This window comes from Salmo salar, chromosome ssa22 (assembly GCF_905237065.1).
Source record: "Salmo salar chromosome ssa22, Ssal_v3.1, whole genome shotgun sequence".
NCBI lineage: Eukaryota > Metazoa > Chordata > Actinopteri > Salmoniformes > Salmonidae > Salmo > Salmo salar.
This window is the reverse complement of record NC_059463.1, coordinates 58,790,261-58,809,695: the sequence shown is the minus strand read 5'-3', so window position 1 is coordinate 58,809,695 and position 19,435 is coordinate 58,790,261. Positions and strand designations below refer to the sequence as shown.

At 42.0% G+C, this 19,435-nt stretch overlaps 1 protein-coding gene across 3 annotated transcripts; it reads left to right on the top strand.

Annotated features, from left to right (window-relative positions):
* Positions 1–10,585: 10,585 nt before the first annotated feature.
* Positions 10,586–19,128, top strand: hrh1 (histamine receptor H1). Of its 3 annotated transcripts, XM_014168366.2 has the most exons (5): positions 10,586–10,906; positions 11,094–11,121; positions 15,867–16,021; positions 16,633–16,730; positions 17,144–19,128. In XM_014168366.2, the coding sequence occupies exons 3-5, from the start codon at positions 15,975–15,977 to the stop codon at positions 18,622–18,624; spliced, it is 1,626 nt and encodes a 541-aa protein (XP_014023841.1). In that variant the 5' UTR covers positions 10,586–10,906; positions 11,094–11,121; positions 15,867–15,974; the 3' UTR covers positions 18,625–19,128. The 3 variants fall into 3 exon arrangements, with proteins under 3 accessions (XP_014023841.1, XP_014023840.1, XP_045561391.1); XM_014168365.2 differs by lacking the exon at positions 11,094–11,121; XM_045705435.1 differs by lacking the exons at positions 10,586–10,906; positions 11,094–11,121 and adding an exon at positions 13,248–15,362 and having other exon boundaries at positions 15,672–16,021.
* The last annotated feature ends 307 nt before the right edge of the window (positions 19,129–19,435 follow it).

Here is a 19,435-nt window from a genome sequence, read left to right as displayed (position 1 = left end):
ATCGTGACAGAGCCAGGGTGAAATTCCCCTTTAATTTCAATCTTTAGAAAGAGGAGAGGTGCTGAGTAATCTCTGGTGACTGAGCATTCCACTATTGATGTGGCTCTATTCATAACTGAGTGACACATTACATTTGTTTTTGGTTTGGGAACCGTGAAGAAACCCATAGCTTCTGCAACTCATTCAACGGTCACACCCTTTATACACAATTCTCATCATCACTGCTTATTGCTGTTCAGTGGGCAACCTCATCATCAATACTTACTGCTGTTCAGTGGGCTACCTCATCATCACTGCTTATTGCTGTTCAGTGGGCTACCTCATCATCAATACTTATTGTGTTTCAGTAGGCTACCTCATCATCACTACTTATTGCTGTTCAGTGGGCTACCTCATCATCACTGCTTATTGCTGCTCAGTGGGCTACCTCATCATCAATACTTATTGCTGTTCAGTGGGCTACCTCATCATCAATACTTATTGCTGTTCAGTGGGCTACCTCATCATCACTACTTATTGCTGTTCAGTAGGCTACCTCATCATCAATACTTATTGCTGTTCAGTGGGCTACCTCATCATCACTACTTATTGCTGTTCAGTGGGCTACCTCATCATCACTGCTTATTGCTGTTCAGTGGGCTACCTCATCATCACTGCTTATTGCTGTTCAGTGGGCTACCTCATCATCAATACTTATTGCTGTTCAGTGGGCAACCTCATCATCACTACTTATTGCTGTTCAGTGGGCTACCTCATCATCAATACTTACTGCTGTTCAGTGGGCTACCTCATCATCAATACTTACTGCTGTTCAGTGGGCTACCTCATCATAAATACTTATTGCTGCTCAGTAGGCTACCTCATCATCACTACTTACTGCTGTTCAGTGGGCTACCTCATCATCACTGCTTATTGCTGCTCAGTAGGCTACCTCATCATCACTATTTATTGCTGTTCAGTGGACTACCTCATCATCAATACTTACTGCTGTTCAGTGGGCTACCTCATCATCAATACTTACTGCTGTTCAGTGGGCTACCTCATCATAAATACTTATTGCTGCTCAGTAGGCTACCTCATCATCACTACTTACTGCTGTTCAGTGGGCTACCTCATCATCAATACTTACTGCTGTTCAGTGGGCTACCTCATCATCAATACTTAGTGCTGTTCAGTGGACTACCTCATCATCAATACTTAGTGCTGTTCAGTGGACTACCTCATCATCAATACTTACTACTGTTCAGTGGACTACCTCATCATCAATACTTATTGCTGTTCAGTGGACTACCTCATCATCAATACTTAGTGTATATCAGCAGATTTCATCAGGAAAAAAATACTCATGATGAACCATCATACTGTATCTTACTGTGTGTGTGTGTGTGTGTGTGTGTGTGTGTGTGTGTGTGTGTGTGTGTGTGTGTGTGTGTGTGTGTGTGTGTGTGTGTGTGTGTGTGTGTGTGTGTGTGTGTGTGTCTCCAGTGTGAGTCTGTCTCAGTCATAGTGATTCCCATAACTAACCAGGTTTCTATCCAACCATTTCATACAGATTAATTACTTGACACATTAAAAACGTCACGACTGGGCTGATGGAAACAGGAAACAGGATATGCCGGTACAATTTTATAAATACCGACAGACAATCTGTTCGTTCGACATGGTGGGATCTTCTTTTGTTTTGTGTAAAATTAATGATGTGAGAAATGGCAGTGGAAATGGCTTTATGTGCAAATATTGATATAACCATCATATCAAGTCATGCGATGATATGGTGTGATACTAGGACTCAGGAAAGCATGCCGTTTCTTAGGCTACAGATTAAATAAATTACGATGATCTTCCCAGGGTGGTGAAAGTGCACGGTGACGAGTTTGATGCTCTTTCTCCAATAAATATCGATGGTCTAATTCCGGTGACATGGTGATCGATGCTTGACTGCCCGTTTGACAAATACAAATAATAATATTCTGGCTCTCATCCAGGGCCAGCCCCAGGCATAAGAGACATAAGTTTATAGTGTGCCTGAGAAAAAACAAGGTCTGAACTCACTATTGCGAGTAAGAATAGTAGGATACACAAGGTGCAATTTAAGAAATGTGGTTGTGCATCGGCTTGTTGTGTCAGTCACTGACAGTCACTCAATTAGCCATGCCACCTACCAATCTTTAGATTGGTAGTTAGTTTAGCCACCTACCAATCTTTAGATTGGTAGTTAGTTTAGCCAGCTATCCAGGCGAGTGAACAGATTGGGCTCTACCTGTCCCTTTGCCCTTCCAGTCTCCAAACTACCCTTTTGGGTGGTGGTATAATTTATCACAAAGGGGATTTTTTTGGTGTATATTTTTATTTTTTTGTCATTGCTGTTCAGAACCCACTGCCCGCAAGTCTGTGTCAAGTTCACCAGCCCCCCCCGGACCCATGTCCGCTGTTTGAACCTGATGAGCTGCCCTGTACGGAGCTTTCACACGCCCCAGTTGTGTCTCTTTCCCAGTTTGCCCTGTAGTGAGATTGGATACCAGCTCGGTCACCCGTCGAGTAGCTAGCTACCCAGTTTAAATATCAACAGTACTGTCACAGGCACTATAACATTTGATTAACCATTGATGACATCTGATTTAGCCTACATCATCATTAATATGAAGCCTGGTTGGCTGATACACGCAGCGGCAGAAACACAGAGGTAAATCACAATCAGTAAAAAAAAAAAAAATCAAGCTATAAAATGTCTATGTTTTCTCTCCGGCCCATTCCAAAATGTACAGAATTGTAGAAAACTTGCTTTAAAAATGGCAACATTTTCTCTACTCCACTAGGCAATGTGTAGAACTGCAGGAAATGTACTTTAAAACTACAAAAACTCTCCACCGTCGAGAGGGGGGCCACTAAAATGTTTTAGTTTTTTTGGGAGGGGTGTCCAGTGTCCTGCATTCTCCCCTAAACCACTAACCACATTGTCTTGCCCACATTATGTGTAAATGCGTCCCAAATGGCACCCTTTTCCCTATGTAGTGCACTACTTTTTGAGCAGATCCCTACGGTCTGTGGTAAAAAGCAGTGAGCTGGTTGCTATTTGGGATGGAGGTGTAAAGGTTCTGATCCGGTTCACACCGAGGCTCGAACCCAGGACCTCCGCCCTGCTGGCACACGTGACCGCCCTCCTGAAGCGTCTATACCAGTCGGCACCATACGAAACGTTAGCTGTACAGAGGCACAAGTGGGGACAGTTCACGCTTAGGAGTAAGTTTCACACATCCCCCGTGTGTTACACAGGCAGTATTTCGTTCCTACTACGTCAAAAGACATCTTACTTTGAGATTGTAATATCAGAAATGATGGTAAACAGCTGAGAATGATGAAAATATGATGATTTTTTATTTTATTTTAAAGCCCAGTTCCTCTATGTGATTTCAAGGTTACTATACAGTAAATTAATTTATTTCAACATATTGATACAAATTCAATTAGTTTCCTTCCTTTCACTGTCATCTCCCTGTTATTTCTACCATCGCTGCATCTTCCCGATAGCCTGAATCACAAACCCATCTCAGCGGGTTGAAGCCAGGGCTCCATCTCTGTCTACAATAAGCCTTTATCTCGTAACGTCACACTCTCATTCAGAGAAAACTGTTCTGAATGTTTTATATTATTATGGGCGACGGGTAGCCTAGCTGACTGGGTGAAAAATCTGTCCATGTGCCCTTGAGCAAGGGACTTAACCCGAATCGCTCCTGTAAGTCGCTCTGGATAAGAGCGTCCGGTGAATGTATTGCAACGTATTAGATGCTATTTGAGTATAGTTTGAATTTTGACTTGAGCTTCTATATAAAGCTGTATCCAATCTAGGTTCAGTGAGAGAAGATATATATATATATATATAAGTTGCACTGGATAAGACTTGAATGCTAAAATGCTAAATGTATACAAATGCTGTATCTAGTCAGTGTGCTCTACTCTATGTGAAAGGGTTGCTCTGAACACTGGCTGAGGTCTGGGTGGCACTCCAGTCAAGATGTAGGAGGAGGAGGGAGGAGGAGGGAGGAGGGAGGAGGAGGAGGAGGGAGGAGGAGAGATGTAGGGGGTAAGTGTGTTTAGAAGAGACTAGATTACATAACTACTACACCTCACATGCCTTGCTGTATAACATGGAGAAAGACAGAGGGGAAGAGAGAAGATGAATAAGGGTGGGTGGTAATTACGGGAGAACAAAAAGAGAGGGGGGGACTTTGCTAACAACTACCGATGCTGAGAGGATAGTGATTTAGAAAAACAACAGACAAACACTGGTTGTGTCCCAAATAGCAACCTATATCCTATATAACAGGGTGGTACAGACTATATCCTATACAGACTGTATCCTATACAGACTATATCCTATACAGACTATATCCTATACAGACTCTATCCTATATAACAGGGTGGTACAGACTATATCCTATACAGACTATATCCTATACAGACTATATCCTATACAGACTATATCCTATATAACAAGGTGGTACAGACTATATCCTATACAGACTATGTCCTATACAGACTATATCCTATACAGACTATATCCTATACAGACTCTATCCTATATAACAGGGTGGTACAGACTATATCCTATACAGACTATATCCTATACAGACTATATCCTATACAGACTATATCCTATACAACTAATACAGACTATATCCTATACAGACTATGTCCTATACAGACTATATCCTATACAGACTATATCCTATACAGACTCTATCCTATATAACAAGGTGGTACAGACTATATCCTATACAGACTATATCCTATACAGACTATATCCTATACAGACTATATCCTATACAGACTATAACCTATATAACAAGGTGGTACAGACTATATCCTATACAGACTATGTCCTATACAGACTATATCCTATACAAACTGTATCCTATACAGACTATATCCTATACAGACTATATCCTATATAACAAGGTGGTACAGACTATATCCTATACAGACTATATCCTATACAGACTATATCCTATACAGACTATATCCTATACAGACTGTATCCTATACAGACTATATCCTATACAGACTATATCCTATATAACAGGGTGGTACAGACTATATCCTATACAGACTATATCCTATACAGACTATATCCTATACAGACTATGTCCTATACAGACTATGTCCTATACAGACTATATCCTATACAGACTATATCCTATACAGACTATATCCTATACAGACTATATCCTATATGACAGGGTGGTACAGACTATGTCCTATACAGACTATATCCTATACAGACTATATCCTATACAGACTATATCCTATACAGACTATATCCTATATAACAGGGTGGTACTGGATTTGAATTGAAGGCTGTCAATTCAGGAAGTGATTTGAATTTAAAATCCCATTTTATTTATTTTTTTACATAAAAAGCTTCTCCTTTTCAGTTACTATAACTAGACAATCAGTTAAGAACAAATTCTTATTTACAATGAGGGCCTATCAGGGAACAGTGGGTTAACTGTCAGCCTATCAGGGAACAGTGGGTTAACTGTTAGCCTATCAGGGAACAGTGGGTTAACTGTCTTGTTCAGGAGCAGAACGACAGATTCTTACCTTGTCAAGTCGAGGATTCGATCTTGCAACCTTTTGGTTACTAGTCCAACTCCAACCACAAGGCAACCTGCCACCCCTTTCCCAATTCCCCAGTTAATTGGGAAGTCATAAATTCCTGAATTGACTCCACAATGCTGCTATATGGTGAACTACTTTTGACCAGAGCCCTATGGGCTTAATAGGGAATAGTGCACTTAATAGGGAAAACACACACTTCAATTTGGGACGGAACCTTAACGTGTCTGGGTGCAGTGTAACAGATTTACCAGCAGGTGGCGCCACTGACCTTCTAATGTAGTCAACTAACCACAGGCAAAGAAGACTGACATATCTGCAGTTCTGTACACCATTCACTTATCATGCATATCAACAAACAGTGAGATTGAGTTGAATTACAGATGACTGATTGGGAGTGTTTGTTATCAGATTTAACATTACATGGGTGTTGCGTCCCAAATGGAACCCTATTACCTATAGTGCAACGCTATGAGTCCTGGTCAAAAGGACTTGCACTATGTAGGGAATAGGGTGCCAATTGGGATACACATTGTACTCCTGGTTTGGGCACCTCTCAGTCAAGAACAGATGTAAACTGGCATTACCATCAGGCCAGCAAAAATAGTTGGCAGCTCCAAGAACAAATATTGTATCGTTATTGTAACTACAAACATTCTACCGTTATTGTAACTACAAACATTGTACTGTTATTGTAACTACAAACATTGTACTGTTATTGTAACTACAACCATTGTACTGTTATTGTAAATACAAACATTATACTGTTATTGTAAATACAAACATTGTACTGGACATAGAAGAATATAAATACATGTTTTGAGCTCCTGGTTCCTGATGATCATCTGTACATCTCAATTATCTTTCTCTGATATTTGCATCTTTGTCTTTATTTTCTGACTTTCCATTTCAATATTTGTATAGGGCCATAGCCAGATAGTTGATCATCACCATATATATAGGGGGTCATCACCATATAGATAGGGGGTCATCACCATATAGATACGGGGTCATCACCATATAGATAGGGGGTCATCACCATATAGATAGGGGGTCATCACCATATAGATAGGGGGTCATCACCATATAGATAGGGGGTCATCACCATATAGATAGGGGGTCATCACCATATAGATAGGGGGTCATCACCATATAGATAGGGGGTCATCACCATATAGATAGGGGGTCATCACCATATAGATAGGGGGTCATCACCATATAGATACGGGGGTCATCACCATATAGATAGGGGGTCATCACCATATAGATAGGGGGTCATCACCATATAGATAGGGGGTCATCACCATATAGATAGGGGGTCATCACCATATAGATAGGGGGTCATCACCATATAGATAGGGGGTCATCACCATATAGATAGGGGGTCATCACCATATAGATAGGGGGTCATCACCATATAGATAGGGGGTCATCAACATATAGATAGGGGGTCATCACCATATAGATAGGGGGTCATCACCATATAGATAGGGGGTCATCACCATATAGATAGGGGGGTCATCACCATATAGATGGGGGGTCATCAACATATAGATAGGGGGTCATCACCATATAGATAGGGGGTCATCACCATATAGATAGGGGGTCATCACCATATAGATAGGGGGTCATCACCATATAGATAGGGGGTCATCACCATATAGATAGGGGGTCATCACCATATAGATAGGGGGTCATCACCATATAGATAGGGGGTCATCACCATATAGACAGGGGGTCATCACCATATAGATAGGGGGTCATCAACAGAAATCCATCAGTTCTCTGGACCTTATAGGGTAAGATTTGAATCTCCCTGGGCTGGAAAATAAAAAGGTACCTCAAATAAAAGGTAACCTAGGAGGGCACTAAATATTAGGGTCCATTAAAGGTTTCACTATATTCCTTCACAAAACCGTGTCGCGGTATTCCACATAACAGTCTCCATATGAGCACACAATGAAAAGACGCTATAAAGAAGTTGAAAAGACATTGAAAAGACGTTGAAAAGAAGTTGAAAAGAAGTTGAAAAGTTGAAAAGACGTTGAAAAGACGTTGAAAAGACGTTGAAAAGTTGAAAAGACGTTGAAAAGAAGTTGAAAAGACGTTGAAAACACGTTGAAAAGACGTTGAAAACACGTTGAAAAGACGTTGAAAAGACGTTGAAAAGACGTTGAAAAGAAGTTGAAAAGACGTTGAAAAGACGTTGAAAAGAAGTTGAAAAGACGTTGAAAAGACGTTGAAAAGACGTTGAAAAGACGTAATAAAATACGTCTTTCAACCAATCTTGCTGAACAATATGATAACATAAATTTAAATTCAGACATTAGTTGTCAAAAAAGAAAATCGGATGTTATTCAGTGTTCAGAGATTATATCTCTGTCTGTGTTGACAGTCCTCTTCAGTCCTAATATACATACCAAGGTGTCAATCTAAGACTGGCTTATTCTAAAATGGATAAAATCAAACAAATTCCTCATCAATCCACACACACTACCCCATAATGAGAAAGCAAAAACAGGTTTTTAGAGATTTTAACAAATGTATTAAAATAAAAAACAGAAATACCTTATTTACATAAATATTCAGACCCTTTGCTATGAGACTCCAAATTGAGCTCAGGTGCATCCTGTTTCCATTGATCATCCTTGAGATGTTTCTACAACTTGATTGGAGTCCACTTGTGATAAATTCCATTGATTGGACATGTTTTGGAAAGGCACACACCTGTCTATATAAGGTAGACAGTGCATGTCAGAGCAAAAACAAGTCATGAGGTCGAAGGAATTGTCCGAAGAGCTCCGAGACAGGATTGTGTCGAGGCACAGATCTGGGGAAGGGTACCAAGAACACAGTGGCCTCCATCATTCTAAAATGGAATAAGTTTGGAATCACCAAGACTCTTCCTAGAGCTGGCCGTCCGGCCAAACTGAGCAATCAGGGGAGAAGGACCTTGGTCAAGGAGGTGACCAAGAACCCGATGGTCACTGTGACAGGGCTCTAGAGTTCCTCTGTGGAGATGGGAGAACCTTCCAGAAGGATAACCATCTCTGCAGCACTCCACCAATCAGGCCTTCAAGGTAGAGTGGCCAGACAGAAGCGACTCCTCAGTAAAAGACACATGAAACCCCGCTTGGAGTTTGTCAAAAAGCACCTAAAGACTTTCAGACCATGAGAAACAAGATTCACTGGTCTGATGAAACCAATATTGAACTCATTGGCCTGAATGCCAAGCATCATGTCTGGAGGAAACCTGGCACCATCACTACGGTGAAACATGGTAGTGGCAGCATCATGCTGTGGGGATGTTTTTCAGCAGAAGAGACTGGGAGACTAGTCAGGATCGAGGGAAAGATGAACGGAGCAAAGTACAGAGATCCTTGATGAAAACTTGCTCCAGAGCGCTGAGGACCTCAGACTGGGGCGAAGGTTCATCTTCCAACAGGACAACGACCCTAAATACACAGCCAAGACATCGCAGGAGTGGCTTCGGGACAAGTCTCTGAATGTCCTTGAGTGGTCCAGCCAGAGCCCGGACTTGAACCCAATCGAACATCTCTGGAGAGACCTGAAAATAACTGTGCAGCGACGCTCCCCATCCAACCTGACAGAGCTTGAGAGGATCTGCAGAGAAGAATGGGAGAAACTCCCCAAATACAGGTGTGCCAAGCTTGTAGTGTCATACCCAAGAAGACTCCAGACTGTAATCACTGCCAAAGGTGCTTCAACAAAGTACTGAGTAAAGGGTCTGAATACTTATGTAAATGTGATATTTCAGTGTTTTATTTTTAATACATTTGCCAATATTTATAAAAACCTCTTTTTGCTTTGTCATTATGGGGTATTGTGTGAAGATTGATGAGGGGGGAAACAATGGAATCCATTTTAGAATAAGGCTGTACCGTAACAAAATGTGGAAAAAGTCAAAGGGTCTGAATACTTTCAGAATGCGCTGTATATCTATGGTACCTGTCAACAACATTATGATAATTGTGTTGGGCCTTCGTTCCAGACAGCGGCTCATTGTGAGGGGACACCTTCAGATAAATGTCACTCGGAGAGAGCCAACTAATAGCTCATTATAGGTATCAATTACTGATCATCACAACCACAGCAGATAGGGATCCTCAGCTGTAGACGGAAGAGACATTGGGTCTAGTCCCAAATACAGTGCACTTAAAAAAGTAGTGCACTATACAGGGAATAGGGTGCCATTCTGTATGCATTAATTAAGATGCCCCCCTCCCTCCAAAACTAAAATTATAATAATAATTAACCAGCACTTACACACTCCACCCCCCCCTGTCTAGCTCGGACTCTACTGATAGCTACTCTATTGAGGTAAAAAAAAGACTTTCTATGACTGTGATATGTGGTTGTCCCACCTAGCAATCTGAAGATGAATTCACTAACTGTAAGTCTCTCTGGATAAGAGCATTTGCTAAATGACTCACTAACTGTAAGTTTCTCTGGATAAGAGCATCTGCTAAATGACTCACTAACTGTAAATCTCTCTGGATAAGAGCGTCTACTAAATGACTCACTAACTGTAAGTCTCTCAGGATAAGAGTATCTGCTAAATGACTCACTACTGTAAGTCTCTCTGGATAAGAGCATCTGCTAAATGACTCACTAACTGTAAGTCTCTCTAGATAAGAGTATCTGGTAAATGACTCACATATAAAATGTACAGGCACTGGTGGAATTTATTAGTTATTGACACAAGGTGGAAAGCAGTTCGGAAACAGAGTTTGAAGTAATGGCTCTGATATTTAACTTTTTTTTCCAGTGGGGGGGGGGGGGGTGTTGGCCTCTGTTGAAATAACAGTATAATACAGTATAATACAGTGATCCTCTGTAGTTTCCAGAAACTGAAGTTAGCTCTGGTCCTGCTAAACCAACAGTAGCCTATAGACTGGTGTCCAGTGCTATGGTCCAAGAGATATTATAACATAGACCTAACATGTTTACAGAATGTTACATTATTCTGTCAGAAACTGTTAATAAAAAGGATATTTCAACAGAATGTCTAGGGCTATGATTATACTGTATAATCCTCTTCGTAAACAGTCGCTGAAGCAATAATCTAATAAAAACGTAAGTAGAGTGTAGACCTTGAATGCGCCCTGCTCTCTGAGTCAAGATAAAGAAGGTGGGTGGGTGACTGCTTGCGTCCGTCCGCAACGAGCAATGTTCTCACACACTGCCTACTGCTGCTGGGAAAACGAGTCAACCGTCATATTTTACAAATCAAATGTTTCAAATTTAATTCAAGATTTTCAACTTTGAGGTGAGTAAATCATTATTTAAACACTTACTCCTGTAAATGTTTTTTTAAATTATTTTTTACAGTTATCGCTGGTAATGTATGCCAATTTAACATAAAACAAGACTACAACATGTAAGTAATACAAAATGAAAGAAAAAGTTAAAAGTTTGCGATACCTGTCAATGCTGCTCTTTTGTGTATTCCACAGGTGGAATTTGAACAGTTTGGGATTCCTGGTAATAAATCATGAAAATTCACAACATGTAATTGCTTAGGAAATAGGCTACTATCATAGGCATGATCGAATACCTTTTATTTGCATTTGTATGATATTTCATGGTTTTTTAAAAAATCACATTATACCCAGCTAACACACATTCTGAGAACAATATGTTTCTTAGAGCTTGTTGAGAGAGTGGTTTTGCATACAACCTTCCCACAACGTTCTGGAAATGGTACAGAATAGTTGCTTGGCTTTGGTACATTCTCAGCATATTTAAGGAACTTTACAAAATAACGTTACTTTCTTGGCATTTCATTTACTCTAACAGAACGTTTCCCATAAGTTCAAACATGGTTAAGTTTTCAACAACAACAAAAAACGTGTTCATGTTCTAAGAACGTTCTCCAACTGGTTTGACGTTGGGATTGTTCTCAAATAGTTCAGAGAACGTTAAGAAACAACGTTCTCCTGTGGGAATTTCAATACTTCAGCATAATGATTCCACCAGGTTCCCTCATGCTTCTATTTAAAAATGTTCTCAGTACGTTCAGAAAACGTTAGTAATGTTCATTGAAAACGTTTTAAGAGTGTTATTGAAATACACACATTCCGGTTTCAGCATCAACGCATCTGTGTTCAGGAGTGTTGGCCACAACCACTAATTGCCCACACCTGATCTCAATCTTATTGGGTGGTTGTTTCCTTTGAAATGGGGTCCGTTTGAATAGACTAAAATGAACAGCTTTTGTAAAACAAAAACAAAAAAATACATGTCATTCTAGCTCCATCCTAGTGGCGCAGTGGACTAATTCCATGGCTAGAGAATCGAAGATCATAGGTTTAAATCTCACTGACGCTGTGCCACAATAAAATAAAAAAATGTGTATGCATGATTAATGCCAAAACAAATACATTTCTATGTGTCTTATCTTTCACCTAACGTAGCAGTGATATTAAAATCCTTATTGAAACATTCAGTGAAAGTTTTTTAAGGAAGTTATTCAAAAACCTCATCAGAATGTTAATAAAACCTCCAGGAAAACGTTCAGGGAACCATAGTAAAACATTCTCAGAACCACCCTGGAACCATAGTAAAACATTCTCAGAACCCCCCTGGAACCATAGTAAAACATTCTCAGAACCACCCTGGAACCATAGTAAAACATTCTCAGAACCTCCCTGGAACCAGAGTAAAACATTCTCAGAACCCCCCTGGAACCATAGTAAAACATTCTCAGAACCCCCCTGGAACCATAGTAAAACATTCTCAGAACCTCCCTGGAACCATAGTAAAACATTCTCAGAACCCCCTGGAACCATAGTAAAACATTCTCAGAACCACCCTGGAACCATAGTAAAACATTCTCAGAACCCCCCTGGAACCATAGTAAAACATTCTCAGAACCCCCCTGGAACCATAGTAAAACATTCTCAGAACCTCCCTGGAACCATAGTAAAACATTCTCAGAACCTCCCTGGAACCATAGTAAAACATTCTCAGAACCCCCCTGGAACCATAGTAAAACATTCTCAGAACCACCCTGGAACCATAGTAAAACATTCTCAGAACCTCCCTGGAACCAGAGTAAAACATTCTCAGAACCCTGCAACCATAAAACATTCTCAGAACCACCCTGGAACCATAGTAAAACATTCTCAGAACCTCCCTGGAACCATAGTAAAACATTCTCAGAACCCCCCTGGAACCATAGTAAAACATTCTCAGAACCACCCTGGAACCATAGTAAAACATTCTCAGAACCTCCCTGGAACCATAGTAAAACATTCTCAGAACCCCCCTGGAATTATAGTAAAACATTCTCAGAACCCCCCTGGAATTATAGTAAAACGTTCTCAGAACTGCAACCTAAAAATTATTATTCCCATAACAGGCAAAACTTTCACTTCCATTCTCAGAACATTTAAAAAACATTCAGTTTTACTGGTCAGGAAACGTATGCTTTGTTCCCAGAACCAATGGGAAGCCAAAAAACGTACGTTCCCATAACTTCCATGAACCAAATGTGCTATCTGGGTAATTGCTGCTAAATAATGAAGCTACTGAGCAACAGACTGTTGAATGTTGTTGTGCTCTTTTGGTCAGAAAACCACCAACTATTGTAGCAAATTTGGGGGGGGGTAGCCTGACCTGGACTCAAACCCAGGTCCAGGATCTGTCAAGCCAACACCTTAACCGTTATGACAAGAGGTCCGAACCTCTTGATGAGGTCGCTAGGTGTTAGGTTAAGATCGGTAAAGTATTGATGATGCAATTTGTTATAAAACTCCCCGAAAAACGAAATATTTACTTCATGGCTGGTTTCCATGTATACATGTTGGGATCTCTGTGTAAACACACACGGGTGAAAAAGGTTCCCAACACAAACAAGTAGTCTATGGTTTTCTTAATAACAGATGGTTATGAATCAGATAGTCTCTCATCTTCAGGTAGCCTATTTAACGACTTTTCAGTAACCTTGAGTTGCTTGCTGTGTGATTCATCATACCAAAAGCATCTCAGTGCAAGAGGTGTCGCTACAGTCCCTGGTTCGAATCCAGCCTATATCACATCTGCCTGTGATTGGGAGTCCCAGTACTGGCTGAAAAGTGTTGTGGGTTCAGTGAGAGGTCATGTACAAATACCTAAGCCTACAAGTAATGGAGCTAGGGTTGCTTCCTGGTTGGAGCTAGATCCTGGATGGAGCTAGGGTTGCATCCTGGATGGAGCTGGATCCTGGATGGAGCTAGATCCTGGATGGAGCTAGGGTTGTATCCTGGATGGAGCTAGAGTTGCATCCTGGTTGGAGCTAGAGTTGTATCCTGGTTGGAGCTAGGGTTGCATCCTGGATGGAGCTAGATCCTGGTCGGAGCTAGGGTTGTATCCTGGATGGAGCTGGATCCTGGATGGAGCTAGATCCTGGATGGAGCTAGAGTTGCATCCTGGATGGAGCTAGAGTTGTATCCTGGATGGAGCTAGAGTTGCATCCTGGTTGGAGCTAGAGTTGTATCCTGGTTGGAGCTAGGGTTGCATCCTGGATGGAGCTAGATCCTGGTCGGAGCTAGGGTTGTATCCTGGATGGAGCTGGATCCTGGATGGAGCTAGATCCTGGATTGAGCTAGAGTTGCATCCTGGATGGAGCTAGAGTTGTATCCTGGATGGAGCTGGATCCTGGATGGAGCTGGATCCTGGATGGAGCTAGATCCTGGATGGAGCTAGATCCTGGATGGAGCTAGAGTTGCATCCTGGATGGAGCTAGAGTTGTATCCTGGTTGGAGCTAGGGTTGCATCCTGGATGGAGCTAGATCCTGGATGGAGCTAGGGTTGTATCCTGGATGGAGCTGGATCCTGGATGGAGCTAGATCCTGGATGGAGCTAGGGTTGTATCCTGGATGGAGCTAGAGTTGTATCCTGGATGGAGCTAGGGTTGTATCCTGGATGGAGCTAGAGTTGTATCCAGGTTGGAGCTAGAGTTGTATCCTGGATGGAGCTAGGGTTGCATCCTGGATGGAGCTAGGGTTGTATCCTGGTTGGAGCTAGGGTTGTATCCTGGATGGAGCTAGGGTTGTATCCTGGTTGGAGCTAGGGTTGTATCCTGGATGGAGCTAGAGTTGTATCCTGGTTGGAGCTAGGGTTGTATCCTGGATGGAGCTAGGGTTGTATCCTGGATGGAGCTAGGGTTGTATCCTGGATGGAGCTAGGGTTGTATCCTGGTTGGTGCTAGGGTTGCATCCTGGTTGCAAGATTCTCGGAATCAGAGGGTAGTAAGAAGGAAATATGGAAATCCCCAACCATGATTTCTAGAAAACCAGTTGCCGGTTGCATCCCAAATGGCAACATATTCCCTATGTAGTGCACTGCTTTTGACCAGGTCTACCTAGGGAATAGGGTGCCATTTGGCAAACAAGCAGTGTTTGACCTTGAGAGATTTATTAAGATAATAATCTGTTATTTATTTTGACCTTGTAGGTATGGTACAGGCTGATGGGGGTACTGAATCAGGGAGGATAGAGTATTGGCTGATGGGGGTACTGAATCAGGGAGGATAGAGTATTGGCTGATGAGGGTACCGAATCAGGGAGGATAGAGTATTGGCTGATGGGGGTACTGAATCAGGGAGGATAGAGTATTGGCTGATGGGGGTATTGAATCAGGGAGGATAGAGTATTGGCTGATGGGGGTACTGAATCAGGGAGGATAGAGTATTGGCTGATGAGGGTATTGAATCAGGGAGGATACAGTACTGGCTGATGGGGGTATTGAATCAGGGAGGATACAGTGCTGGCTGATGAGGGTATTGAATCAGGGAGGATAGAGTACTGGCTGATGAGAGTACTGAATCAGGGAGGATACAGTACTGGCTGATGGAGGTATTGAATCAGGGAGGATAGAGTACTGGCTGATGAGAGTACTGAATCAGGGAGGATACAGTACTGGCTGATGAGTTTGAATCAGGGAATATATTAGAGGTATTGAATCAGGGAGGATACAGTACTGGCAGATTACTGAATCAGGAATATACTGCTTGATACTAATCAGGGAGGATACAGTACTGGCTGATGGAGGTATTGAATCAGGGAGGATACAGTACTGGCTGATGGGGGTACTGAATCAGGGAGGATACAGTACTGGCTGATGGAGGTATTGAATCAGGGAGGATACAGTACTGGCTGAAGAGGGTATTGAATCAGGGAGGATACATGGATACAGATTGCTGTGATTACTCCTGATGTTTCCAACACTTCTGACATCATGTGAAGGGATCAAGACAGGATGAAGAGGAAGGGGGGTGATATGGACATCCTACAGATCACCGGTCCTTCGCAAAAATAATACTTAGATGAAGAAGTTATCTAGAGAGGAGCACCATGATGGATTCTATTCAGTCTGCACCTGATGTCTTCACCACAGACAGGTACTGCAAACCACCACTTTGTGTGTCTAATGAAATTCTACACAGAGTGTACAAAACATTAAGGACACCTCTCACCCCTACATGGACTCTATGAGTTGTCGAAAGCCGTTCCACAGGGATGCTGGCCCATGTTGACTGCAATGCCTCCCACTTGTTGTCCAGTTGGCTGGATGTCCTTTGGGTGGTGGGCCATTCTTGATACACACGGGAAACCGTTGAGCATGAAAGCCCCCAGCAGCGTTGCAGTTCTTGACACAAACTGGCGCTCCTGGCACCTACTACCATACCCCGTTCAAAGGCACTTAAATATTTAGTCTTGTCCCTTCACCCTCTGAATGGCACACATACACAATCCATGTCTCAATTGTCTTAAGGCTTAAAAAATATTATTTAACCCGTCTCCTCCCCTTCATCTACACTGATTTGAAGTGGATTTAACAGGTGACATCAACAAGGGATCATAGCTTTCACCTGGTCAGTCTGTAATGGAAAGAGCAGGTGTTCTTAATGTTTTGTACACCGCAGTGTTTGTTGTCATAGCTATTCAAAACCATTGGTGTATAAAACGTATTGCATTAGAGCAATGGGAGTGTTTTTCTTTTCTTCAACAGCACCTTGAGCGAACCACGATACCATGAGACCCAACAGTCACCATCCAACTCAACCATACCCGTCGAGCATCACAACAGCTTCCACAACGCCCTACTAGGTATGTGTGTGTGTTTGTGTGTTTGTGTGTGTGTGTGTGTGTGTGTGTTTGAGAAAGGCACAATTTGGTTCTAAGCAAGGGACAATGAAGTATCTCTATGTACATCTATCACTCCAGTGTTAATCTGCTAAATTGTAATTACTTCGCTACTATTGACCTATTTATTGCCTTCCCTCCTCACGCCATTTGCACACACTGTATATAGACTTTTTTGTAATTTTTCTATTGTGTTATTGACTGTACGTTTGTTTATTCCATGTGTAACTCTGTGTTGTTGTTTGTGTCGCACTGTTTTGCTTTACCTTGGCCAGGTCACAGTTGTAAATGAGAACTTGTTCTCAACTGGCCTACCTGGTTAAATAAAGGTGAAATAAAAAAATAAAAAAATAAAAAATCTATCCTATCTACTCTAGGTGTCTTCCTGGGCTTCCTGTCGTTGTTCACCGTCGTCATGAACATCCTGGTACTTTACGCTGTGAAGAAGGAGCGCACCCTCCACACGGTGGGCAACCTCTACATCGTCAGCCTCTCCGTGGCGGATCTCATCGTCGGGGCAACCGTGATGCCCCTCAACCTGGTCTATCTGCTGGAGGATGAGTGGAGGCTGGGGAGAGTCGTCTGTCAGTTCTGGCTCATCATGGATTATGTAGCCAGCACAGCCTCCATCTTTAGTCTGTTTGTACTTTGTCTGGATCGGTATCGGTCCGTTCACGAGCCGCTGAGGTACCTGAAGTACCGGACCAGAAGGAGAGCTAGCGTTATGATCTCAGGGGCCTGGCTGTTGTCTACGATGTGGATTATTCCTATTCTAGGGTGGAGATCGTTTGCTACTGTCGATCTTAAGCCGGAAATGGAGAATAAGTGTGACACTGATTTCCGGTTTGTTACGTGGTTTAAGGTTTTAACTTCAGTGTTTAACTTCCACCTTCCATCTCTGTTGATGCTGTGTTTCTACTCACGCATCTACATGGCTGTGAGGAAGCACATCAGAGAGAGGGAAAAGATTATCAATCCTACAGATTCTGTGGCGGGAAACCGTATAGAACACAAAGCCCAAACAGGAAATGGACCCTGCGAGTCTTCTAACAAGGAAAAGAAGGGAAACGACTGTGACTTTGATCAGTACACTTTAGACCAGCTGTACAACTCAACAGATACAACTGAAACCAACGCATCCAGGGAACCCAAGTCTGGGAAAGACTCTCACTCCAGTCATTCACTGCTCAGAATGACAAAACATCTCAGGACGACTGTAAAGGGCAAAAGAAAGAGCAGCTCTTTGTCTTTTCAGGGGAAGGATTCAGACTCAGAGACCCCTTTGAACCTGTCAACACTACCTCTCAGCTTCACACACTCCGACGACAACAACGCGCAGGAACTGTACGTATCCGTGAGCGACATAGCCGTGCCGCTAAACTCTGTGGCTGACGTCTGCGAGATAACCCAGAAAGCTGACGTGCAGAGGTACACCACCATGTTGTACAACGATTTCACCCAGTCTCTGAATTCACCCCCGTCACCATGGCCCCAGGAAGACTCAGAGCCTGATGATGGTGCTAACCCGGACGCTGTAGCCAACGCTGTGACTCTTAAGCAGACCTGGCAGAAGTTCTGTGCCCAGTCCAGGCAGCGTATCCAGAGCCTTCAGGTCCATAAGGAGCACAAAGCGGCCAAGCAGCTGGGCTGTATTATAGCTGGGTTCATGACGTGCTGGATCCCCTACTTCATAGTCTTTATGGTCATGGCTTTCTGCCAAACCTGTGTACATCACGACCTACATATGTTCACGATATGGCTCGGGTATATAAACTCTACTTTGAACCCAATCATATACCCCCTCTGCAATGAGAATTTCAAAAGGGTGTTCAAAAAGATTTTACACATTCATTTGTGATGAAATGTTTTCTGAACAGTGTCTTGATTGGCAGGTAGCCCTTTCAGTTATGTTTTTGATGCTGCTTTAACTTAGGTGTGCTTGCATGTTTTGAGTAACTTCAATTTGGTACCTTAACTTTGTATAGTTTTGTAAATATAATGCTTATTTATTGTAGGCCTAAATATTTCTGTATCAAACCCAAACCATAACATCATCCTTCTCACTCAACAATAAGTGCCACGTGTTATTGTGAAATAACAGAAAGCATTGCAATTCTGTATTTATTGATTATTAATTTCAATAACTCTGCAGAAGAAGGCACAGAGACGCTTTCAATACAATCTGGTTCAAGTTCAAACCTTAATTGTCAATTTTTTTTGTGAAAATGGAAATGTGTCTTATCTCAAACCGCAACCAACCATGCATTCCAGTCTTCAAGGAGTCTTGTCTGACTTTTTACATTTATTTTAGTCAGTCGTGTCTGTAATTTCCAATAAAAAAGACCCTTTCAATACAATCTGATTAAAGTTCAAACCTTAATTGTCAATTTTTTGGGTGAAAATGGAAATGTGTCTTATCTCAAACCGCAACCAACCATGCATTCCAGTCTTCAAGGAGTCTTGTCTGACTTTTTACATTTATTTTAGTCAGTCGTGTCTGTAATTTCCAATAAAAGAGTCTGAACTGGTGTGGTTTGTAATGGATGAGTAGCAAACTGTTATACTGTACTTCCATTACCAAAAATATTTATACAAAAAGACATCTCAAAGTATTTCAGTGGTTTGCCTTGATTTGAGGGGGCGCTAGTGTAGACTAAACCTTACTGCTG

Excerpts from the sequence above, each read along its gene's own strand:
- hrh1 (XM_014168365.2), top strand. The coding sequence starts at position 15,975 with ATGATGGATTCTATTCAGTCTGCACCTGATGTCTTCACCACAGACAG. Across the intron at positions 16,022-16,632 it reads GATGTCTTCACCACAGACAG|CACCTTGAGCGAACCACGAT; the intron begins GTACTGCAAACC and ends TTTCTTCAACAG. Across the intron at positions 16,731-17,143 it reads CTTCCACAACGCCCTACTAG|GTGTCTTCCTGGGCTTCCTG; the intron begins GTATGTGTGTGT and ends TATCTACTCTAG.